The 26,329-nt window shown below is 43.2% G+C and overlaps 1 protein-coding gene across 1 annotated transcript in view; it reads left to right on the top strand.

Annotated features, from left to right (window-relative positions):
• ICOSLG (inducible T cell costimulator ligand) overlaps positions 1-26,329 on the top strand; it is a 189,984-nt gene that overhangs the window by 153,479 nt on the left and 10,176 nt on the right. Inside the window, exons 2-4 of the mRNA XM_059817977.1 lie at positions 22,780-23,000; positions 23,176-23,614; positions 23,688-23,761. Of these exons, the coding sequence (XP_059673960.1) occupies positions 22,780-23,000; positions 23,176-23,614; positions 23,688-23,761 (734 nt within the window). The remainder of the gene's footprint in view (positions 1-22,779; positions 23,001-23,175; positions 23,615-23,687; positions 23,762-26,329) is intronic.

Here is a 26,329-nt window from a genome sequence, read left to right on the forward strand (position 1 = left end):
TCCCACTAGTGTTACTCTTTATTTCAGTTCCATCACTGGAAAAAGGAACTAAAATTAGGGGATTACTAAAGAGAAGAAAAAGTACGGTAAGAAAAAGCAGCTGACGTAACGGTTAGGCTCACGGATACTTTCACACTTGATTCATCAGTTTTAAACCTCATCCATGCTGTCAGTTCCTCCAAGCTCATACAATCTGGAAATTTCGTGTTGAAAATCATCAGATGCCATTGTCAAGCACCTAATGAAGAAATGCAACACTTTGTGAAAAACTATCAGCAACGTGTTAGCCAGCATCTTCAGAATAGGCACACCGGAGAATGATGGAAATCGAGGTGATCTGTCACCGTTGTCTGTGGCTCCTTTTACGGGCATCCACGAGCATGCTACACCTGGTCCTCAAAATACGTGGTGTTGGGATACAGAAAGGATCTGAAGTCAAGGGGAAATCTGTCTGCTAAAAACATTTAATGTAATCAAAGCTGCAGGTTGAAAATCCTGCTTTTAAGCAAATCAGGCAGATTTGGATGTTGGATTGGGCAATAGCAGATAACATTAGAAAATGAAGGTCTTGGGAGCAGTGCTAAAGCTGATGCATCCAGAAGTAGGTATTTCCAAAACTGACTATTTAGGATGGTTTGTATTAGACAGGCAGCAATTTGCACTGCTTAATAATAACAAGCACTTTTTACCAGATATTTTTGCGTAACACTGATCATTTCTAATGCTGGAGCCTTCCTAATGTTCCAGCAAAGTCCACAGTTTTAGAAATATATCTTCTACCACACTGAAGTACATCCCTGCCTTGGATTTTCTTTTCTAACAAACGTGATGAGCATGCCCTAATAAGAGCTACTAACTGAGCTGCTCAGGTTTTTGGTCTACGTGTACAAAAACTGGATATCTAAATAGGAAGGAACCACAGGGAGAAACAGAAATTTTTACATTTGGGCTAGGTATAGACATAAGGCACAATTAACTTCTTTGTATTTTCACCTGCATCTAGTCTGGCAATTTCCAGGCTCACATCCTGCACTCCTTATTAAATAGAAACTTTATATTTGTTCCCTGTGCAACATGAGTGGCTGGCATGGCTTGGGAGAGCAACCAGATTGCTTTTTGCTAGCACTCAGCAGACCACTGAGAAAATTGTAAAGTACCAACTATTTTACATGAATAAAGCCTGGAAAAAAAAAGCCATGAGGTAACTCCACTAGAACATACGAGGGAGATTTCTGACTCTTCGTATCTCTTGGCTTACCTAAGAAAAGCACAACCAAACACATGGCTCAGAGAGAGAAAGCTACACAAATCCAGATGAGAGACAAATATTTTGCATGTAAACATGCTGCAATGACCTACATAATACGTGGTCAATTTTCTGCTTCTTTTTATTAAAAATTTTAATTCAGGTTTGTGCACATACATATTTTTAAGTACCTGGTATTCACCAAATGTGTTGGGGCAAATTACCTGTGAGACAGCAGTTAGGTAAGAACTAGGGAATAAGCCGTGACTTTAAAAGCCCAATTCTATTTCTCAGTAAAAAATGGAATTCTACATATAAGTGTCAGGCCAACATTGACAGCGTTGATCCTGTAGATGCTGCCTCATTCAGTTTTCTATTAGGGACACTACTTTTCAGTTAGGTATTAAAATAATGGAAATTATTTGAAGATTATTAAAAGACAAGAAGAAAGAAGACTTCTGGGCCCCAGGAAATCTGCCAGATCTGCCTGGGGCAAACCTTTGATTCCTTATTACTGGGGGGCCTGGTGCTGTGTACCATGCTGCCTTTTGCCAAGCAGAGCAACACCCCAAGTTAAAAACCTTTCCTTAGCACATGCTGTCCTTCTACAGGAGGGAAGATCCAATCGAGGGAAAGGCTGTGGGCATGAACATGAAGAACAACCAAATGTCCCGTGAATGTCCAGGGAAAACTGCTAAATGTTTTTTCCTTCTCCCCAGTAGGCAAACTGCCCAATTTTGAGGACCATTAATCTTCCCAGATGCCCTACATAGGGTGCAGCCTTCACTGCCTCGACGAAATTACTTTCTTTTTTAAAAAAATGTTTCCTGCATCCTGAAACCCAAAGAAATGGTGTTTTTTCTCAAAACATTTAGGCCCTAGTGCAATGCTGATTTGAGTCAGTCAGAGCTCTTTTTCTTATTTTTCTGGAAGCTGTCTTAGGAAATAAAATGAAACGTGTAAGTAGATTTATGGACATATGTAGCATTGCTGCCATTAATGAAAGTACAAACTACTTTGTGCCTCCAGGCCTACCATACGCTGAGTTTTGCATAAACAAATAGTATTTTCTTTTTTAAACTTTCTGAACTTGTATTCATTTAAAGTGACACATTTTATCAAAGGTGAGATATGTACCAGCATCTTCAGTTAAAAAAAAAAAATCTAAGGGAAAAAGGTAGTTCTCTTGGGTTTGATTTTAAAAGGAGGAGGAGTAAAAAATTAAGTTGAGCCATCCTCAGAAATGGACCTGTACAACGCTGAAACGAAGCTGTTTCACATGAACAAGTGCTACTGCTTCAAGTGGTTGGACGCCCTTGACACTTCCAAGAGAGTAAAAGCTATGTGTAACTGGCTATGTTTTATGCATCTGTGTGAACACCCACGGGCTACTAAGAGAAATATGAAGTAGCATTCACAGCTGAAGTGCTACTATGCTCAGGCATCTGTAAGAAAGCTCCATTGTCTTTTGATAGATCAACTAAAAGGGGCGATGTTATTACTGAACCAGATCAATCCTACGCTGCCTCCATTTGTCCGTATCTTTATAATAAGACATGCCTTTGTTTTCAAAACAGATCTTGCACTCTTTCTTCTAAAAAGGGAACTAAGATCAATTAGCCTTGAACTTTCAATCACCTGTTTTGCAATCCTTTAGAGATTTTTCAAGCTAAAGAAGGAAAAGGTATTTTCTTGTGACCCAGAATATAACTTCTGTATTAGGTGTACACAGGGCTCCTATTTACAGCATCAGAAAAATGAAGATTATCCCCAGCGATCATTTCAAAACACGAATTGTGGTTTTTTATGACTAGACCCTAATTATATTTTAACAGAGATAAAAACATTACTACAGCAGGTTTCATCCTACGGGAACAGGCTTGCTTTTCCAAATCATCTTGTCCTTCACAAGCACCTTAGGAGTACAAAGCCAGAGGTGTCCACAGTCACCAGTTAAAAACCAGTTTCGGAGTGGAACAAAAGGAGGAGGAAAAGCTCCTGCCTGCTCCTGCCCATTCGCCCTGTCCCCAGGAGGGGGAAGCCGAGCTCCGCCAGTTGCAGAATTAAAGTTGCAGTCAATTAAAGTGAACTGTGGGTAGGATTTTTTTCCTTAATAGGAATTATGCTTGCTGCCACACATGGAGTTAAAATGCTCCTAGTGGCTTCTCCCAGGGACCCCCACCGTGGGCAAGCATCTTTGTAACCTCCCCAATAATGCTCTAAGTTTTGGGTCAGAGAGGAATTTTTTTTCTAAGCAATTTTCCTCTTGAGCAATGGGACGATCAAGCTGACATGAACCACGCTGTCTTTCTGGCTCTCCTCTCACCCACACAGACGCGCTGCTCAGAGCGTTCATGAGGAGTCCCAAGCTGAAGTGTCAGTTTAAATTAACAAAATGCAACTGTTCCTGGTACGCGGGGCCAACAGCCTGTCTGGAGTGGTTCTTCTCCGTACCAAGGAGGATCGGGCTACTTTCAGATAAGGCCATTTTAACTGCTGGAAATGAGGAGAATGATTCAGTTGCCTGAACACTTTCATGCCATGGGAGACAGCCCGCTCTCCAGGCAGGAGCAGACTTCCCATAGGTCCACATCGTACCCCCAGACCCGTCTCAGACACCCAGGGGCTTCCGCCCCAGAACCGCTGCCCACCCTTGGGCAGCCAAATCCTCCACTTGGACACGCTGCCTCTCCACGGGCAGGGGTAAGGTGTAAGCAGCACACAGCGTGCAGGCTGAAGCGTGACATTCGGCTTAGAAAATGAAACCTTTTCATGAAGTACAGTAACCGCAATGAAGTGGCAGCTGTGTGTTTATCTCCAGCGCGTAAAACCATTACTTCTGAAGTCATTACCTAGCATTTCAGCTGCTCCAAGAATACAAAGGCCTTGTAACTGTTTTATGAGCTTCTCAGGCCACGAGGAGCTCCGAGTAACAAAGGACAACATGTGTTGGGTGCATCATTTAATTAAGGAAGAGCAGGCTTCAGGCAGACAGGGAGCAATTCCCCCACGCAGAGGAGCCAGACCCGCTGCCAAGCAGTGATGCAACCTCCACGCAAGTACCACTTCAGACCTGTCCTCCTGGGGGATCTAAATCAAAAGCTCATGCCAAATAAATCTGGTCAAGTACATATTATTTTCCTCAGTGGACAACTTTAAGCACTCAGACAATTATGCAAGGCAATTTTTAAATTCAGAGCAGAATCATCTTGCGAGATATCTACCTTCATCTGCCTGCGGGCAAAAAACAGTGTCCTTTCCCTTTTGATAATACTAAAAAAGGTGAGCATGCCTAACAAGCCTTAGGGTCAGCAAACAACCATAGTATGAAATCATGGATTGACTGAGCAAATTATTCCTCACTGGTTTTAATGAGGAAACAGCACATGCAGTAGAAGCACATCTTACTCCTGCTACACTGTGATATGCACACAAAGCTGCCCCCCTTCTAATGCGTTACAGCTAGCCTAAAAAGCTTAACTAGAAATCAAAAAAAGATTTTTTAATAAAGACTTATTTAGCAAAAGATGTCAAGGTTCTCCCACAACACAGTATTTCTAATTTTCCCCAGTATATTAGCCCTGAATGTTTTTATTCATCATACTTTCAAGCCTTCCTCAAAATGACCAAAAGCAAGCAAAGCAAAAGATATAAAAACCTTTTTTTACACAAAAGACTTGGAGAACATTTTTTGCATCCTAGTTCCCTGCCGTGCTTTTCTGTGTATTTGTATAATGCACAGCCTTTTGGTTCTTGTGGGAAATGCCAGCACACAAGCAATATATGGTATTGTTGGCCCAGAATTTTTGGAGATTCCTACTAGAAAAAAGTCTACTCCCTACATCATCAGGGAGCAGACAACTGATTCTGTGCATGCCAATTCTTGTATAAAATTAAATAAAATTTGGAATTTTGATTTATATTTCCAATGTAGAAGGAGTTGCTTGAACAACAGAGTTTCTAAGTGTATACATGATTTAATGACATATAAGACTCACTGTAGCTACCTCCATTCCAGGAGCTTATATTTCCCACCAGGAACTGCGGAATATTTTCTTCCACATTAGCACAGTTCAATGCAACAAAAATTATTCTGATAGACTATTTTTTAATCATGCCTGTTGGAAAAATCCTTACCTATACAGAAACTATGTTAACATTGTGCAATTCAGTGTCTGACTGCATGCATGCTCATTTCCCTGCCAGTGCCGCTACCAGTGCCAATGCCAGCTCTGTGGTGTAAACCCTGTGCATTCACTTCTGTGGCACGGTAATTAAAAATCTGGGGCTCTAGGTAATGGAAGTTTTTTTATGTCAGTCTTTCTACCAGTCCATAGCTTTCCTGGCCATGCCAACAAAAAAATGGAAAGACTGGTTTTGTGATGCCAAACACATTAACCCTTCATACATGCATATTCTTCATCACTGGGGGTTTTAAGTGCTGCACATAGCCTTGTACGCTGACAACATGGTTTGGGGTTGGCACGTGCAGGAGCGGCACCAGAGCCACAGCACACAGTCCTCTCTCTCCCTCACTGTCCTTTGTTTTGCAGGGTCTCTCTGGAGTGACTTCTGTACAGACTCGATTAGCCCTATGCAAATTTTAGCTTGTACATTCTTCTGTACTTGCATTTTTATTAATTCTTTTTTTGTGCGCCTGTAGACACCACCAGGTTTCAAGAAACGGTGTGCTGTCTGCCATGCTGCCTCGTACCGGGGACCCTGTGTCGCTTGGAAACACCGAGCACATCCCAAATTTCATCTCAGCCTGTCCCCTGATCCCATCCAGACCCGGGGCCTGGAAGAGACCTAGTGGAAGTGGCTGCTTCGTGCAGTCTGTGGCCTTGTGCTGGCCTTGAATGTCCCACCCCAGTGTTCTCTCTCCAATACACATCACTAAGCCCAAGTTATAAAAAACTTTATATTTGTTAGAAGCGGCATATTCGCTCTCAAACAACTTCCACTGCCATATCTTTCTGTACTCAAAAGAGAGGATTTGAGAGCCTCTTTTCACCAGCCCGAGTCAGCGAGCCCGCACGTGCCTTGCGCCCTTCCTGCCTCTCCCGCCTCCTCCCCGCGCCGCCCCACGGGCCGGGGTGCCCACCAGCTCCGGGAGCCGCGCCAGCTCCTGGCAGTGCTGGGGGAGGCCGCTCCTCCTGGTGCTTGTGGGTAATCTTCTTTTAACGAGCAACAACAAGCAGTTTCACGCCTGTTTAAAGTACTCAGAAAATCCATTGCTTCCCCACCTTATTTGCGCTCAGAGTTTGGTGGGTAGGTCCTTCCCAACTGAAGCCCATCTTGTTCTTCGGGGGTGACACTGTTTTCTTGCAAAAGGCAGACCCAATTTATTTCCCTGTTCTTTAAGCCTCTCAGCTCTGGCCTAGGTGGGGGCAGCAGCCTCTGCGGCGCCTCTCTCCAGCCAAAACAGCGACCACTCATGAGATTAAAGATGAAGGGTGGGTCTGAGTTTGAACCTACCCAAAGTTTGAAGCAGAGGACCTACAAGGATGAGAGAGAGTAAATGGCTAACGTTGGAAGCCTGGAATCCATCTTGCACAAATTAACACCAGGATATTACACTAGGATCCAGATCTGAACTTCCTCGTAGCTATGGGAAGTCCTAGACAAAGTTCTTGGCCTAAGTCTGTTACGGATTAATGCTAAGTGACTTTAGAATGGCATACGCACAACCACAGACACTGTGCATGCCACAGGCATCTGACTGTGTTTCTAGTTTTGGCGCACTAATCATTATATATGAACTAATAAAGCGAAAACATTCAGATTTTAGTATGCCTTGTGTTTATCACTTTACAGCACCTATTTCTTCAAGAATTTCAATGCTTTTATGAGAAATAGGTGATCCTAACAACAGTCCTTTGAAACCAGAAACAGCTCTGTATCTGATATTAAAAGGACTATAAACCATCCATGCAAGTAAAAACATTATAAATTTTTTACTGCTATTACAGTATTATTTGTTGGAGAAGCCCATCCCCACAGAGTTGGGATGCTCATTCTTAGAAAGCACAAGCACCATCCATTCATGTTGACTTCAGCAGAAGTTGCTGACACTTGGTCCTCAAGAAGCAGATAAACACTATCACAGCAGAAGTCTGGGAAAGCGTGAGTTCAAAATGGCAGCAAGAGGGGTTATTAACTGGAAAAATTACATATCTAAAGGTTAATTTTGAAAAATGACATAAAACATTTAAGTTTTTTTTCAATTACTATAATACAGGTTTTGAGTAATTACATATTTAAGCACGTGTTCTTGAAGAACCACAGTCACATTCCTTTTGTCTCCATGTCTCTGGGGTGAAAAAAGACCCTGTTTACATGAGCTTGTTTTTTTCTATAAAGTACTTGAGTAAAGATTTTCATATGAAAAGCCAGTGCTTCTTATGCTAGGATGTGCTTGGAGGACCAGATTACAAAGTCCTTATTTCCTTACAAAAAATTAAGGGGAGAAGAGGGATAGAAGAGAAGATAAATGACCCAATGAGGGAGCAGATACTCACTAGAGTTAGCAAAAAAAAAAAGGGGGGGGGACCCAGGATAATAGTGGTTAAAAAATAACTGCTGTTTGCTTAAAAGATATTAGTCAACTCAGTAATGTCAGAAACACCATCTTCTTTATCAGTCAGGATATTGTTTGACAAAAATGTCAAATTTTCGCACATGATTTTGAGTTACAATTTTTGTTTCAAATTATAAATGCTCCAGAAATGCCAAGTTGTTAAAAATGGTGACCCGCCCTCATTTCCCAAACTGAGAGAAGAGGGTTGCCCTACCTAACCCACAATAGGAAGACTATTTCTAATGGCATCACTGCCCCACATGGTATTAAAACCTGGCTGACATTGTAGCCTAATAATTGCAGCCAATTGTGTATTTTTTCTCTTTTAAAAGACAAAGGCCTTGACCATACAAAGAGGTCATGCAGATAGCATCCAGAACATGATAATAATGGGAAGTAACACATCATCTGTTCAGAGGTGACCAGCCAGGGGGTTTATGTATGTTTAAGAGTCCTCCAGACACCAACATGCCTGTTATTGTATCTATAGCAGTCACATATTTGAGGCCAAACTTGGATTTAGAGTTTGGAACTTCCAAGAAGCAGTTTAGACGTTGGCTGCCATGAATTCAGTGGCTTAGTGCGAAGCTGCTCCTGTAATACAGCACCTGAGCGCTGCTCAGCCATATGGGGCTAAGAGTCTAGAGCCAACAGAGTGTCTCACTTCTGGCCCTAGTTTTTCTGGTTAAACACCCAGCTATTCCTATAATCCTTTTAGTTTTACTATTGAAGAACAATGCATACCCTGTTATGTGTATGTACTTTAGCACCATACTAAGATCTGATCCTCTGGTAGACCAGGTTTCCTGATCTCCAAACTTCCTTGGCTTGGAGTTTTTAAAAATTTTCTCACCTGACCTGAAACTTCATAGTATTGTCCTCAGGCTGAAAGAGCCAAAGATATCTCCATTCAATAGTAAGATACCAGCTATTTTAAACATATATAATTTCCAATTACACATGATGCTTCTAGGAGAAACCTAGCCACTAGACGGATTGCCTCACATTTCCTGCATTCCCAGAATTTTTTTTCTTGAAAACAGATCTCTTCCCAGAACCACATCTCATAATGAATTAAATTAACACATAACTGCAAAAGAGGTTCATCATCACTGCCCTTAGCTTGATATACAATGAAAATCCTGTTAAACAATTTTGAACTCTTCCTTCAACAAATAAAATATGCTTATTTTAATTCTTCAAAGCTGACAAAAGACAATAAGGTCACATTTTTATTTAGCTAAAACACAAGCAGATATCGCTTGTTTGCGCATAATCTTGACTAAGCTTCGGTATCTATTTCTACCAGAGTCACTATAAAAACATCCTTTTAAGAAGATAGTAAACATTCCTAATACAATAGAGTAGTGTTTGATAACACTGTCTACTGGCATGCTTGAAATACAGACCTTACAAATTCTTCCCTTGCTTGGACTAATAATCCCCACAGCACTAAGGGAACTGCTCAGTTAACATTTGCAAGTACAATTATATGGTAGATACATAAGGACTGTAGCCACCACCGACTAAAAAGGCTGCCTCTCATATCAGGGGCTATTAAAAATTTATGAGATTTCTGAGGCATTTCAGTATTAAGTCCTGGTCCAGAGCTCACTGAAGTAAATAAGATCTTCTTGTTGACTCTTAATGGCCTTGATTCAGATCTAGACTGCAATCTTGCTTATTCACGTTTCTTCCATGGTGCTGTAAAAAACCCCACCTTTGTTTCCTTCCACAACCATATTATTGTCTTTTTTCGCTATGAGGCTGAGATTATTTTTATGCTATTTTGTTAGCGCTACACAGAGAGAGTGTACATGCTACTCTCTGCGTGTGTTTTTAGTAGACCATTGAGGTCTTGATTCTGTAAATACCTTATTGGGGTAGCCCCACTGAACCCTGTATGTACTCAGTTTTAAGACCTACTTGTCTGGAGATGGTAACCTCCAGCAGTACCTATCAGGTCTTTTACATAAACACTGGCACACAAAAATATATTTTTCTTTTTAATATTTTCAAGCACTTATCTAAACAAGCACTATCTAAGCACTATCTAAGAACAGCTAAATGTTTCTCAATTTGAAAAGAACATAAAAGGTTGTGAATCTGAGAAAGGAGGAGGATTTCTCAGTCCACAAGTTTAAAGCTTTCATTTGAGTCTTGGAGAATTAAGGGAAAAATCACGTTGTAAACATACTTGAAAGTATTTTATCTTGTTTCCAAGATATTGTATTTGCAAGGTTTTTCACATCTGAATAGAAATAGAATAATAATCAGAAAACATAATCTCCTGAGAGCTGACAGAAAAACAGAAAATAAAGCCAATGTAACCAGTATCATCCCATCTGTACGTTACTCTTTTGTTCTGGGCAACCTCAATTCACATCCAGTCTGAAAACAGGTAAGAGGCAGACACAGGACCAAAACAACCACATTAAATTATAGCCATGCTATTATTTTACCGGATAATTGTTAGAGACAACTGCATTCAGCACTTGAGGAAAGGCCATACAGACCACTCTCAAAGCACGTACCATTGCCAGCTGGGATGAGACCAAGGTCTGCTGACACCTTCTAGATGTCAGCCCCAGACTAATTCACCTTGTAACCTTGGCCCTGGCTCAAAGTCCTTCACCTTCTTGGCAAAGCCTGTTGCTGAGGGATGAGTGCAGACAGTGACCAGCCTCACTCTTCTCTGCCTGCTACACCCCCTCAGCAGAGTAATAACCCTGCCTGTCTCTGAATGCAGCTTCAAAGGCTGCCCAGCCATATAGCCAACCATGTATTCAATAGCTGGACCTCATCACACTGCATAAACCCAGTGAAACACCAACAATTACTATAGCACCCTCATAACAAGCCTTTTGGACATTTTCTCAGTCTGCCACTGGTCAGCAGAAAGTTAATCTTTTGTACAAAATATGACTCAGACAGAAAATGCTCGGGACTATGATACGAGAGCGGCAGATATCCTCCCCTGCAGGACTCACTTTCCTTTTAATGACTTGCCGAAGATTTTTTCCCTCCAGTGGGAGCAAGAAGAATGCCAGATAGGTATCATCTGCTTGGGCAAGACCATACTGGACTGGCTCCAAATCAAACCACAGTCAAAGACATGAACCAAAGATAAGATTCTCAGTGAAAATTAAAACACACTGTTAGGGGGTAATACAGGAACAAACACATCTAGGGGCCATGGGGATATAAACGGTCCAGACAACTTACTGAAGTTTGTAGTTGGCTGGAAAAAAAAAGTTACTGGCACAGAGTCTTATTCAGAAACGAAGAGAGTAATGCCTTGATTAATCCCAAGGAGGTAATGAAGTTACAAACACTTGTAATACATGTCAGATATGTATCTTATACTCTGGTCTAAATAGCAGAACTTTCAGGGACAGAAATATCCCAAATACTCTTCAACGATTTCAACTGCTGATGAAGCTAGCAACATTTCCATTGCGAACAGATGCTGTCACTCCAAAGAATGCATTCCAAAGAATGATTTGGGCACTCGGACACTTTTGCAGATCCTTGCAACTAGCGGCTGTACTTATTTAGAAGTGCGCAATATTCTGCATAACATTTTCCATTGTGTCACAGAGTAGCTACTACACCATTTTCATCTGTGTTTTCACAGCCTCTTCTGCTTTTGTGGTTGTGTGGGTGGACAGGCTTGGGCAGTACATGCGAGTCACAGCAAGGAACTCGTACGCGTGTGAGCGCGGGCAGAGGAAGTTGCTATGCATGCATGCTCTACTGAGACCCTTCCAACTGTGATTCCAGGAAAACCTTGCATGGCCCCAGGTGGAAAAACACGTGTTCGGATGGTAAAATTAGTGTGAATAGGGAAACTGGGCACTCTTACTGCGTATCCTCTCACACTTTTTATTCCAGCAAATTAAAATCTGATTGAAAATCTCTGTATGGCATGCAGAGAACAAAGTAAGAGATAAATGTCTACTGAATTTTGAGGTGTCTCAGTGATGTGTTGCCAATGTATTCTTGTGGTTTTCATTCCCATTGCTTTCTTTTCTAACCTCCTATGCTCATGTGTGGAAGTTCTCATAAAGGGAGTGGTCAAGGGAAAGATACAGCATTTTAGCAAAATGTCATCCTACCTTTCTTGTGGATCCATGCTGGCTTCGTGTACGCGTACATACATATGTGCATTTCCCTTGCCGTGGTCCTTGTATTCTGAAAGCAGAGCACATTGTGGATTGCATCTGCTGCATATGAGCAACATTCAGGAGAACTGGCATTCCTTCCCTCCCCTCAAATATAATCAGTGCACAACCTGGTCCTTTTGAAAAGCAAAAATAAATAAAACTTTTAAAAAACCCAACACTTTTTCTCTAGAGCAATCTTATGAGCTGTAAGGGCAATGCCCCTTTCAACCAACGATGATACATTATACCGTGAGTGGGGGTGAAAACCACTAGGGCAAGAAGAATAACCCCAACCTTTCCCTTAGTTTATAGACAAGTTGCCTTGCAAACTTCTCCCAGGAAGTCCTCAACAATCTGTTGTCTTCTATCCCGCAGCCAAAATACGCTAAATTCTAGCAACAGACCTTAAACAAACACAAGGATTCTCCAGGGAGATGTGCAACAAGACAAACTCCTGGATGTCCTACTTTTGGAAATGAAGTAGAACTGACTGGAATAAGGGAAATGACCACTGCTGAGAGGAGATGTGTCAGTCCCTAAAACAATCACCCAGAGAAGGTCCATACATCACTTAGCAGCTTTTCCCTCCTAACAAAACTCCCAAGGTTTTGAGAGGGAGGACAGATGAGGGACACAGCTGCACAAGCATCAGCAGTCCTTTACTTGCAGTCTCACTGCGTGCCAAACACATCCGCACATACAAACACGCACACATGGGGAAAGAGGAATGCACTTTTCTGCACACCAGCTGAGGTATAGCAGCAGTCAGTATGTTAATCCTATTTGTTGCAAAATGGCAGACTTAGATTCTGCTAATATAAACACACTTAAAGAGTAGAATAAAAGGGATCACGACTCCTCATTCACACTAGGGAGAAACAACTCTTGGCAAGTGCTGTAGAAAACTAAGCCTGTAATCCCTTAAATATTCGGAATAGGATCTTAAATCAGCTGGTGCAAGTTTTCTCTCAGCAACCCCAGACTTCAAAGGCTGAATGACTGCACAGTGTTTTCAATAATGAAATAAATATTTGTTTTACAAAGGCAGTATTTCCTTGTTTCCACTTAGACCTAACATAAACTGTTATGAACTAGCACACTTATAAAACCCTTCCTATACAGCCCAGAACATTTCAAATGTATGTACTTAAGACCCTTTTAAAAAATTATCTACTGGTCAAGAGAGCAAATTATTTGCATTTTTTTAGTAATAAAACTGGGAACCATCACAAGTACAACTGTAGCAGGATTTTTTTCTGAGGCATAGTACAAACGTAAAGATGATAGAAGAAGGCACGAGCTCTAGCCCACCTTTCTTTTCTTCTCACAAGATCAGTTCCCACTTGGAGCTTAATTTGTGTTTATTTATGCAAGTCATCTGGTCTTAAAAACGGGTTTACCAGGGTTTTGTATGTCTTCCTGCCTGCCTTTCTATTCTTCTTTTTACATTTTCCACTTAACATTTTGGGAAAATCCAGTCTGTTAACATCAGTGCAATGAAGACCGCATTTTCATTGCCTTGCTAAGAAGAGACAGAAGTGTTCATAGGTTTAAAATTCGTCTGATATGTAGCTCCTCTGATGGAGCAGAGGCAAAGGACCTGATTCTGCACCTTTAAAGCCCATCAGTCTTTTTATTCATTGTACTGACTTTGAATTTGGTTTCTATTCCACCATTAGTTGCAATGCTGTACAGGTAAAGAACAGTGGTTGTGTCAATAATTCATCAAACTGTGGAAGAGAAAGAAACGTAATGAAAGGTCAATGTTCACAAGCAACAGAAACATATTCAGAGCAATGCTGTGGCACAAAGGCTATCAAATGTTTGGCTAAGGGAGGATGGAGAGGAGGTAGCCAGTCTAATGAGGCTCTTCAGCACAGAAATGAGAAGGAAAGCTAAAGGCTGGAAGCAAATCCAGACCACTGCCAAGGGACAGTGAGGAAGAAGTTGTTAAGAGTAAGAATGATGAGCTCTGAGAATGAATCACCCACTAACATAAAATGCCATGTGGATCTGCCTCTCTTGGGGGTTGTACGTTAAACCTGGAGGTCTTTCTGGAGACAATGCTTTAGCCAAGCATTTGTTGGAGAGCTCAGGGCCCTTTGATTCTGGTGGCTTACAGGAGTCAAAATAGCAGGTTTAATGGTCCTTTTGGCCACTGTGAAGTCACCGTGTCAAATACAGATCCCTAAAAAGACAGGGGGTGAGTGGGGTACCCATGAGGGCAAATATGCCAGAGTCCCCCAGCTGCTGTTGCCTCTGCTACTGCCTTTGGGATCAGAATGATGGTGTCTGAAGGGAGCCTGGGTGGAGGTGGAGGGGAAGTATATCAGCCTTGGGGGCCAGCCAGCTTTCTTATCATTCTGGTGCAGCACATTCAGAAAGCAAATTCAGGGGTTTTTCTTTGTTCTTTGCAGCAAAGGGAGCCTTGTGGCTGAAACCAGCTGCTCCAGGAGGTGTGGTTACTTCAGGCCCCAGAATTGCTGATGCCTGGAGAAGCTGAAGGGCTGGAGCCAGATGGCAGAACAGGGGAGCGTGCAGCCAGCACTCTCCTGAACAGCGTCCCCTCAACTGTCACAAAGTCAGGGATCAATGTTTGCTTTGCAGTGCTGGCTGCGCAGCATGACCACCCAAGTGTTAGTACATCAGCTCTTTGCCACTTACTACTGGCGAGCTTGCACCTCACGTTCCTGCGTTGCCCAAAACAGAGTCCCAGTCTCCTCTGGAATCATGACCAGGTTTGGACAGAGTCCCCAGGCTCAGAGCTTCTTATACCTGGAGGTGGCCGTGGTGGCCCCCTGAGGGCTCACATTGGCTCTGAGAGCTTCTGGAGAGTGCAGCCCCCTGCAGAAGTCCATGCCCTTGCTCCCTTGCCTGTCCCTGCTCAGTGCACAGCCCTGGGTACCGGAGCAACTGGCCCCCTATGGTTTAGGTAAATGAGAAAGTTATTCTGGGGAAAGCCGACGTATGAACTTGTGGTGCACCAGCTGCTCGGCAAGAAATCGCCTGGGAGTGTGTTGACATGTGGCAAAGCTCATCTCCTTTTCCACTACTCTCCAGAGGATTTCAGGGAAGTAGCAACAGAATGGGCAGCGTCCACACAGCAGCTGACACCTAGCCAGTTCACATCCTGCTTTACCCCAGGAAAAATTACTTCTGTGTCATTAAAGACAAAACCTCATCTTAAATATCATCAAATTATGGTAGACCATGTCTTCTTTTAATAGAAAAGAGCAGAGCCTTCAAAATTTCTCCTTCAGAAATGCAAGTCAGGATGAATTATCTCTGAGATTTGTCTAGACAAAGATCACGTTACTGCCTTGACCCATCACAGGAGCACTTACCAGCTCTCTGTGATGTAGATCTTCTTTTCCAAATCTCTCTTTTATTCTTTCTTTCTCATTTTTTCCTACTAAACCTCCACCACTAAGAAATACATCAGATTACCTCAAAGGGAAAAATAAAGTTGCAATCGATAAGCTGAAAAACAAAACTGAGAAATAAATGTCACTTCTCTCAATCTGAGCTGTAACTGGTATAGCAGTGTACATTGCTCCACCAAAGCTTGCCTACATTACATCATACCAACATCAGTGATGGGAAAAGGACAAAGAGACTATATTGCAATATCAGCTGGAGACAAGTGCAAGAAAAAAAGAAGTAGTCAGAAGAGCTAGAATTAAAATGTTACAAAATATTGCATATATGCAAACAATGCTGCAAGAAATTTCAGCACTGGGGGCCGAAGGAAGATGTTGGAGAGCTGATCATCAGTTGATAAGCCATGCAGTATTGCTTCTTGTTTATTTTCTGGGGCAAGCCCTGCCCTGGTGTGAACAGAATAAAGAGGCTGCATTTCAAGGCATGTCAGCACACACAAAACCAGACAGTATTCACAGGTAGATCCCCACCTGTACTCACTGGAAGACTGACAGCTAACAACATGCCTCTAATTGTAACACTATTTAGTGCATTATACCAATTATGGAATCAGTCTTAATATCCTGACCGCTACATCTCCTAAAAGACTGGGCTTTTAGGGGAATTCAGCCAAACCACTCATCTGTCCTACAACCACATTTTCAAAAGCCCGTATGCCACACTACGCTGTATCTACACTTTGTACTGCAAGTGGTATTGGAGGGAATTTTTTGAGTCATTTAAGGGCCAAAACATCTTTTTACAATAAAATGGAACTACAGTTCTCATCAAATCTGCTCCTTGTAGTAGTAACATTTTTGATCAAATAATTCAATAAACAACATAAACCATACAGATTTCAGTTCCTCTTCCTCACTACTTGGCACCCATATCACATCCTGTTGTGTTACACGGTTTCCTATTTGACTGTGCTGTGAGGAGTAATAAACCTTTTTCTAAATTTTCTCATTTCAAATTCTACAGACAACATTAACACATTATTTTAGATATGTGATGAGCATTGTTTTGGTCTGGACATAAAGGTACCCAGGAATACAGTTGTGGTTTTCTTCAAGGAGGAATATCTTCATATCAGAGATTATTTTCCAAAATTTACTAGAATCTTTAATTCGTGGCAATGGCTTATAGCAGGACAGATGCATGTTTGCTTTCTACTGTAGTATTAAGAATATTGTTCTTAAAATAGCTTTCTATATGGTCCCTTTAGACTGTCAGTTTGGAACACTATATCAATTTCCAAACCCATGCTTAATATGTTTCATTATCTCAAATCAGAGCTCATTCACTTTAACGATGTGATATTGACATAATCAAAAACATAAGCAAGTTACAATTAGATCTATAAAATGACCAACAATATTTTGTCTTTTAATCTGCTTCTTAAAATTCTTGATGTTGTGAGACACAAACCCAAAATCTTTAATTTGTACAACAAATACCTGTACTGCATTTTATACTTATGTCTATAGAGTAAATTTTAGTCTTGAGCCTTTACATATCTGCATTTGAAAATATCTCACCTCTTCAGCTATTGCCAAGATTTTAAGTGTTTTCTCTGAACATTTCATTAGCTCTCTTCCCAGAAGATCACTATGACCAGAAACAAAGAGCGATCTTAATTGTATGACATTGTATGAATCTAATCTTACTACAGTTTGGGAAGGCTGAGGTTTGAAATTAGTTTTGGTAGGTCCTATATACCTTAATGTTCTAGTTCTAACAAGAGATCAGTAGCTTTATGCACCATGAACTCCCTCTCTGTGCTCTCTATAGAGAGTTTGCCAGTCATTGGGATCCATGCTTAGCTGTGATGGATTTTTTTAATTGCTCAGAGGATTCCCAATGTTCTGTGTGGGATAAGAAATGGCATGCTGAAGAAGTTGTCCTGGCAACAAATGTCTTCCTTTTGGAGAAGGAAATCTTTGGCTCGACAGTCTCAGACAAACCTGCTCCTCCTCTTCCTTAACTAAAGGCATCTGCATCTGACTTTATTCTGAGTTTCTTCTTCAGCTGTGCCACTCTCTTGTCATTTTTATGGTTAATGTAGTAAACCTGGGCAAAAGAAAATAATCCTTCTCCAGAAGGCATTTCACACTCCAAAACCTGTGAACTCCATTTCCACAACAGTTTCTTTGATGCATTATCTAGCGTCCTTAACAAATGAACTTTTGCTACTTGTGATCAGAGCAAAGCATACCTGCCAGAAATGAAGCTGCGTAAAGGAGCAGAGGGCAATTCAGACAGCAAGAGCACTCTTTTGCTTGGAATCACTCACAACATAGGAGATCCACACAGGACAATGTGCACTGAGTTGGAGAGGCTCAGGAGAAGTTTTCGGCAATTACATACTGTTCTCAATACTTTTTTTTTTTCCAACACACCCACACACACAGAGAACAGGTATAAGTATTGCAAGTTATTCCCTTGCTTTTCTTAAAACAACAGGAAATCAACTATCTCATTATGCATGACTAATAAAGAACAGTGAACACCAGTGCTCCTTTCTAACAACATAATTAAATATATCATAGTCCTTTCCTTCTCTGGGTATAAATAAATCAGTTGCCATTGCTGCCATGCACACAGAGCACGTCTTGCCCAAAACTGGTAGTTTACAGTGCTACAAGTGTCCTCTTTTGCATGGGGCAGTCTTGAAATTTGGGTGTTAAAAGCAATCTTTTTGGTCAATGCCCTGAGCACCTAGTGCGACAACAAAATGTGAGACAGAGAGCATAGAGAGCGAACAGACAATTGTTTTCTCTTAGTTCATTCACTTCTGTCAAGTGTATTTCTTGGCAATTATTTTCCACAGCATCAGGCCAAGCTCATCATCTCAAAGGGTCTTCTCGGAATCATGAAATATTTTATTTGGAATCACATCTCTTCCTTCATCACCCATCTGTTCTCAGCAGTCAGCTCTGCTGTTTTACTCCAGATGCCTCCACTAGCCAAGGAAACTATTTGCGTCTGTGCAAACTGTCCTCCCCTCATCCTCTTATTTTTAAGATGCAATGTCTCTCTCCCACTTGCTACTTCTGCTAGTTTCTCTGTAGATAGAGAAGTGTTGGAAAAGTTTTGTAAAAACGTTCACACCTCATACCTTCTTTTGCTCTTTACCCATACATAAAATTGCACAACTGGCCAGAGCTACTGTGATTTTTCTCTTGTCTTTTTTCTCAGTTGCAAGTTATACTTTACTAGCTGTAGTGCCATGCACTGAAATCTCCACAGTGCAAATGGCAGAGATTTGTGGAGACCATTCCGTAAGGATTTGGTATATTTCCAATGTCACAGCACAGTCATACATTTCCTGATGGACGAACAAGAAGGCCGCATGATCCCTATTTCACTTGAGTACGATTTTGCTTGTCTGGCATCAGTATGCTCAATATGGACCACTCTTGTACAGCAGCAGCAGCGATCTACTACTTGAACTGTTACTTCTCAATGTTTCCCAAGAGGAAAGGAGGATTGTGATCCTTAGGGCAGTGTTCATTCTATTTTGTAAGGCTATTTTTGATTGTTCTACCACTTTATATTATTTGGATTATGTCTTTTTCCTCCTTTTTCTAACACCAAATTAGCTTACTTGCTCTGTGACTCCTTTTAGTGTTTCTATTAATTTCTGCTTCTTCTTCTGCTATACCTTCTGTGCAGGTAACATATCAAAAAGCAAACAAATTGCTTTGCGCTTGTTTAGTTAGATGTTAGTTTAAGTGTTTAGTGCACCAGCCAAACCTGACAGAGAACATACAAGCACCATAACCCACACCGGGTAGGTTGTAGTACTTTCACTTGATTGCTTTATGTTGAAGACCGGTGATCAGCATTTGCTTTTTTCCCTCCACTGCGATCTCATTTACAGGTATTTTCCACCCTTTTAATTACACTCTGATATGTGATGCACCAGAGTGATTCTCTGCTTGTGACCCTTTTCCTGGCAATCATCTCATGTACTAGTAGTGCTGCAGTCATGGAGAGTTTGAGTAGATTGTTGGTAGAGAACCTGTGCACTAAAAAACATTATTAGGAAATACATGCTAGCTAATTTTTACGTAGTCATCCACCATATAAATTTTTACCATGATGATTTTAAAGCTTTCTATCCCAGAATTTATTTGCTGAAAACATATATTGCGTAGTCCTGTAGACTCTGACGTTTCTATTGTACCTGATTTTAGCCCTGATTTCTCCCCTTATAGTGAATAAATACTGTCCGACTAATGCCAGTGAGGCCACCGCTGTCAACAACAGGGTACTACCTATTGTCTCTGACTTAAGACGAAGACCAGTTAGGCTTGAGGTCAGCTGTTGGTTTTCCAGATACTACTTCTGGTCCTGTGAAAATAGTTGCACATTTTTATTTTTCTGTATTCTGGGGTAAGCCCCCCAAACCTAGTGTACGTAATATCACTTCAAGGTTTTTCTAGTTAAAATTATTCTCCAGTTGCATGCAGTGCATAAACTGGATTGTTTGCTCATCTAGTCAATGTACTTGTTTAAAATACGGTACATGAAAGTTTGAGTAGTCCCTGCTCTAGGTACTCCTTTCTAAGGTGTTTTCTTTAACTGTGTCTCCATTGTCTGCTGCAAACTTGCTATGCCTTCATCACATATTTGTCTCTTAAGTTTGGATGTTATCTTATTGCCTCCTGTTTTGTCTTGGCATATCTGTGCATGATGGGGAGAGGTTCAGTGCAGGCAACCAACCAGTGATCATACCTCTTTTTTGGATTTGTCCCCGTGTCATTGTGCCTACTGCTAACGACACAGGCATCTACTTTTCAAATGGGTGACATGCTCTAGACACCCTAAAAACTTTTCAGCATTCAGTTATCCTCTGCTACTAATTTTATGTGCATTTCTTTCATGGCTGTCCTACTCCAAAAACGGTTCAAATCCACTGCATCACATACAGTAATGTCACCTGTTTTTCAGTTGTCCCCAAAGGTGTTCAGTTTGTCTGAGATCTTCTTTTCTTCTATGTATGTAGAGACAGGTATGTCTCTGTCTCATGAAGTGTAGTCAGTCTCTCTGGATTCTCAATAACTGCATTAATGAGCTTGCCACTGACGATGTGCGTTTTGCAGATACACCTGTTCTCTTTGCATGATACCCGTTTGAAAACAATCAGCTCTCTAGCTCTCTGGTATGTAGATCACTTCTCTGTCTCACAGCCTAGAAAAATCAGAATATTGTTTTCCTTCTCTTTTTTTTTCCCAGTTCTTCCCACTGTTTCTAGTTTCAAAGTTTATAGGCTACGTATTTGCCACGCACAAGCCCTAGGAGTTAGTTTCTTCTTCTGACAGCCTTAAATGCCTTAATTTAATTGCATCAAGTGGTGCAGACACACATAAGAGAGGACAAATTAACTGTCAACAGTAAGGTTTTTTTACAAATAGCCTGCTTTAGGAGCTCCACTGTCTGTGTCTCTTTCTCACACTGAGACACACGCATGTGCACACAGGAGGAGGGATCAAATGGATCATCTTTGAGCCACTTACATGTCTCAAACGGAGAGTGCAGCAGCTACCTAAGATTGCACCTGTGTACTACAACTGGAATGGGTTTTGCACTTCAACAACCTGAAACATCTCTATTTTCTGAAGCTAAGATCCGCCTTTCCTGTCATAAGCATTGTAATTTTAGAAGCCTAATCAGACAGCTTTGCATGTGATTTGCCTTGCGACTATCCTATATTGCAGCTTTTTTAACAAAAGAAAACAAATAAATATATAATTTTGCATTACTAAAACTAGACCTTGGGAAACGAAGACTGATAAAAATTCACAGTATTCCCTGATAAAAAGGAAGTCTTATCATAACTTTCAGAGCCACGCCACACGGAAGCAGCAGTAGTAACTTTGAACCGCATCTTAGTGGTAGCTTTGATACATAACTTTGAAGTTGGCTCTTGTTTGAGGTAGAGATTGCACCAGATAACCTTCAGAGGTGCTTTCCTGCCTGAATTTTTCTATAGGCATGTTGTAGTAGGGATGAGGGGCCACATCTTTGATGAAAACTTTTCACATAGGCTGTTCAAACATCCTTGCCTGTTATCGTTCATTTTATCTTTGATATGATACTTCTAGGGGAAAGATCACATAACTGAGGTCTATATTTTGACCCTAGGCCCAATACCCTGACTTACTGCTCATAAGTGACATATTAAGAAATTTATATCTAAAAGAATAAAAATATATTGCTATTCAGTGTAAATAGAAGGAACCACATCAGCTGCAATGATCCTCCATGGCAACTGCTTCTCCTTTTTCGGTTGTATGAAGTTCCCCAAGGAACATCTTATATCTAATGGCAGTGATTTGGCAGCGAGAGCCTGCTTTTATTAGCTGCGGGGTTGTTCAGTGTGTGCCATAGGAATAGAGTCACCGGCAGAAGAATATCCTCTGGGGAATTCTGCGGGTAGGGGCAACTTAGGGCCTGCCTAAGGCTGGGCCTTAATGAAACACCATTTGGAAGGGAAATAGAAGACAAAGTTGCCTTATAGATTAAAAACTCAGCAGGGATTTCAGGCAATGCAGATTCAAAAGCCTGGTGCAGGCAGAGGTTTGCACCTGGCCTTTCCAAATCCCAAAGAGTCTCCTGGCTATGGAGACACATTTGCCTTTCTTCCTCATTCTGAAATTCCTTTCCACCAAAACTGGTACGCATGTGTAGTAACAAGCTGTTCTTATTCATCGTGTATGAAAAGAGCATGATAGAAACCATTGCGAAGAACATCAGAAGAGTGCATTCAAATTATGCATTTTAGAAAGAACAAATTATATCCAGAACTCTGAAAATTCACCTATAAAGGTAAGCCACAAGCATTTAAAGTCAGGAAGCTTTTAGCCATGAAGAACTGATTCCATGGGCATCCCTGTTCACCATAGGCATCTGTTACTAAAACAGCGCCTAAAATATCGAAAGAGTAGTTCCCAAACTAGGATATTCCATCAGGAAATATTTCAGTAAGAGATGGGAATTGGCTGCTGTCAATATGTTCTGATTCAACCATTATTCCATAGGAATGTTTATCTTCCTCTACATTTAATGTAAATTTAAGTCTACCCTCCCAAACCGATTACTGATTTGCAGCGTATCAGCAATACACAGAGAGGCTAAAGTAATGTTGGCTTTAAGGCTCAAAACTGAGAATCCCCCTTCTTGCTGCTGGCTGGCAGTGGAAACACCATTCAGACCTGCGGGTCTTGCACAACCCTGGAGTTTCTTGTTCATCATGTACAAAGTAATTGGTATTCCCAGGGTGACTCAGTACCAAGACCAAATAAAACATTAATGTGGCAATCTTTTTTAACAACTGTCACTGCGGCATTTGTTCGCAGCATGGCAGTGACAGCTTTCTGGTGTGTGTCACAAATATTGGCAAAGGAGTCCCAGCTGGGTTGAGGTGCCTGAGAGTAAACAAGCCAAACACAGCCACCGATGTGGAGCCAGAAACAAAACTGCTGGTGAACGTGAACCAGAGCTTTCAAATAGCCGACTACTGCTCCAACATCCCTTATCAACGCAATTCTGTCAGAACTTTTATCTTCTACGTCTTCAGGTGTGGTCACGCATCATATCAGGTCACGTTTAAGAGTTACTGACTATCTACGCAATTGCAAACCTGATGTCTTTTGAAATGGAGTTTGAAACACGACACCAGAGCCCCGGCTCCCTGGCAGGCTTTGCAAAGACCCGCAGCCGGACTGCAGTGCATTGCCCCCTCCCTCGCACAGGCCGAGCGGGGACGCGGGACCGGTCTCCACCGCCTCGCAGGGCCAACAAGGCGCTGCTCTCTCCGTGCTATTACAAAAGCCGGTGCCCAGCCCCGGCTCCCCGGGTCCTCCCCAGCAGCGCCCAGAGACGGCGGTGAGGGGCGCACCCTCTGACGGGGCCCAGGCAGCCTCCCGGCGGGGGGCGACGGCTTTGCGGGACTGGGGAGCCCCTGCCAAGCGGCCCCGGGGAGGCTTTGGAAAGGGGTCAGTAGCGACCCTCACGCACCGCCGGGACGGGGCCGAGCTCTCTCGGACCGCAGCGCCCGGCGTGCGGGGCCGAAGCGGGACTGGGGCCGGCCCGCAAGCCCCGAGGGCTTTGCCGGCGGTCCGGACGCCTGCCGCAAGGCGCCCCGTTTGCACGGTGCTCCGGTGCCAGGGCTTGGCCGCGCACCGGCTCCGGGTGAGCACGGAAGGCGGAAATCCCCGGCGGGAGGAGGCGTGGGAGGGAAAGGGGAATGGCCTAAACCGGGCAGCCGTCGGCTCGGGACGGCACTGCACGGCTCGGGCAGCCACTCGCCTCCCACCCCGCTGCGATGGAGCCGCGATGGTGAGTGGCGGTCCGGGGCCCCGGGGGAAGGGAAGGGAAGCTGCCGCCCCTCCCGCATGTCGCTGGGGCACGGGAGGCACAAGCGGCTGTTTGCCGGGGCGCTGGCGGGCTGCTTGCTCGGGGGGCAGAGAGATACGCGCACCCCTTAGAAAAACCCGAGTTTCATTGCCATGCAGCGGGCAGGAGAAGCTCTGGCGGCGGTGGGCTTCTTAAACGGAGGCAGGGGCGAGGCGGTGCGCGGGGTCCCCTCCCGCCCCCCGGACAGCGGGTTGCGGCGTTAAACTTGCCCCGCGGCAGCTCCCGAGCGCCGGCCGGCACGGTGCTGGCTGCGCGGCCGGGGCGGGCAGCTCCCCGGGGCGCCCGTAGCCGCGGGAGCGCCGAGACCGGGGGATGCGGGTTTTGCGAGGCATCCTCCGCGGCCGGGGTGCGCCTGGCATAGCGGGTCAGCCCCCGCCGAGGCCCCACCTGTCTGTACTCGGCCATCGAAGGCTACAGGCAATTAACTGGCATTTTAAGGAGCTTCTTGACGAATGTGAATGATGGGAGGAGGCAAGCAGGACCACCTTTTTCATTGCCCAGATTAGTGTTGCCTTACAGTAGGCGTTAGAAAAGCTTCACAGACAACCTATTTAGGGCATCTGCTGATGCGAGAAGAGTGATGTCGCTACAAGGTTAGGGGATAAAGCAAATCTTCCCAGTGGAGCAAAAGCCCCAAAGTTGTTATTGGAAGCACGGGGACATCTTTTGTCTGGCTAGTCTGTGCCAGAACAGCAGCATCCCATGACTCTGAAATAAAAAGTGCGTGAAAAATTTGAGATGCCGGTAGGAAGAATAATCTCACCAAACAAGAATGTATGAAAGAGGAAGTGCAACTTTCTCCCATTTCACATGACATTTAAAAAAAAATGTATAGAAGGGGAAAGCGTGGGAAAGAATTGGGAAAAAAAAATTAAAAATTAAAATAATTTTAGAAAAAGAAGAGACAACCTAAGAAACTAATGCAGCTACACCTGCACTTAGTGGAGCTCACTACCAGTGTGTTGGACACACAGTGAGTGTACATATGGGGCAAAAGGGAGGTTTCTTTGCAAGCAAGGGCATTTCTCCCTTTTTCCAACAGGAGCTTGGCATTAAAGCTATTCCAGGGGAAGATGGTGGGCTGACACTGCCCCCACACTACCACAGCTGCAACCTCCTCCAAGTAAGAGGATGAGCATCTCTAGATCTGTCCAACCTTGACTGCGACATCATTTATTAAAATAAGAAATCAAAACCTGCTTTGTATACGTATATTAGAGAATCAGTTCTGGCTGACTTGCTAAGTGTTTGTTGGCATCAGCAAATGCCTGCCATGGGAAATTCCCTGAAGAGCCCCATAAAGATCAGACAACTGTTGATCTCCATTTAATTCAAATTACTTACTATAGCTGTAGTTTCTAACTTGGGCGGGGAACAATAAAACAAACACAGCCACGGGATTTAGAACTACATTAAGGTGAGCTTGTCAAGACAGACAGTATAAAAACACCACAGAAATACAAGACCACATGCAAAAGCCACCAAAGACAGAAAAGAGCAGAGCTGCCTCCCAGGAGCGTTTAGGTATGTTTACTTGGGAGATTTACTTTAGGGCTGATTGCAGATTTACTAAAATAAGTATTGGAGCAGAAATGTTCCACACTGGGCATCCACTTAAAATTTCTGAAACCTCATCCATGAAACCGTTTTCAAAGGACACGGAAAAGGAAAAGAAAGTGCTTTCTTCATATAAAAGTAATACATTTCAGACTGACTCTTCCCTAAACTTTCCCCATCTCATTCTCTGGAGATGGGGCTTCAAGTGGAGGTAGCTTTTGTGTCAGGAACATTCTCTGCTTTCTCCATGGGAAGCCAAATATCTTTGGGAAAATCATAATTTTCTTGAGGGCAGATGGGAATTAGAGACCCTCCTCCACAGCAGAGGAGACCCAAGTTGTGCCCAGGCAGCTGGGAGGAGTAAAGCTGGGCAGAAGCGATGCTGTGCCTGGGAGGTGGCAGGCAGATCCTGATGCTTGGCTGGGCAAAGAGGCAGGAGCTGTGTGGGAAAGGGCAGGAAGCCTGGAAGAGAGAGGGGATGGTGTAAAGCATGGCTGATGGGGGAAAGAGGTGAGAAATGGCTGCTGGGGGGAGTGAGCTTAGGTTAGGGCTTGGAGGGAGGAGGGTCAGGGAGGGCAGGGTTGGTTTGGAAGGAAGAAGGTGAGCAGCTCCGGTGGGAGACCCTGGGGCTCGCTCCTGGGTCGACATGAGCTGCTGGGAGCAGCTCTCCCCATTGCCCCAGCCCTCGGCTCAGTGTTGGACCTGGCTGAGGGTTGAGAACAACTGGGGAAGGGAACCAGCTGCACCCAGGCAGTGTGGCCTCACAGTCCTGCTTGCTTGCAAAGGTGAGCTGGGGAAACGGGACGAGGAGGTGCTCGTGTCCCCCCTGCCCATCGGCTCAGCTTTGCAGCCTTATTGCACCTGGGGCAATATCAAGGTGGGCAACTGCAGCCACACAGCTCTCATTCCAAAACCTTTCCAGCATCTTCCTTT

Source organism: Gavia stellata, chromosome 1, assembly GCF_030936135.1.
Source record: "Gavia stellata isolate bGavSte3 chromosome 1, bGavSte3.hap2, whole genome shotgun sequence".
In the NCBI taxonomy this organism is placed as follows: domain Eukaryota; kingdom Metazoa; phylum Chordata; class Aves; order Gaviiformes; family Gaviidae; genus Gavia; species Gavia stellata.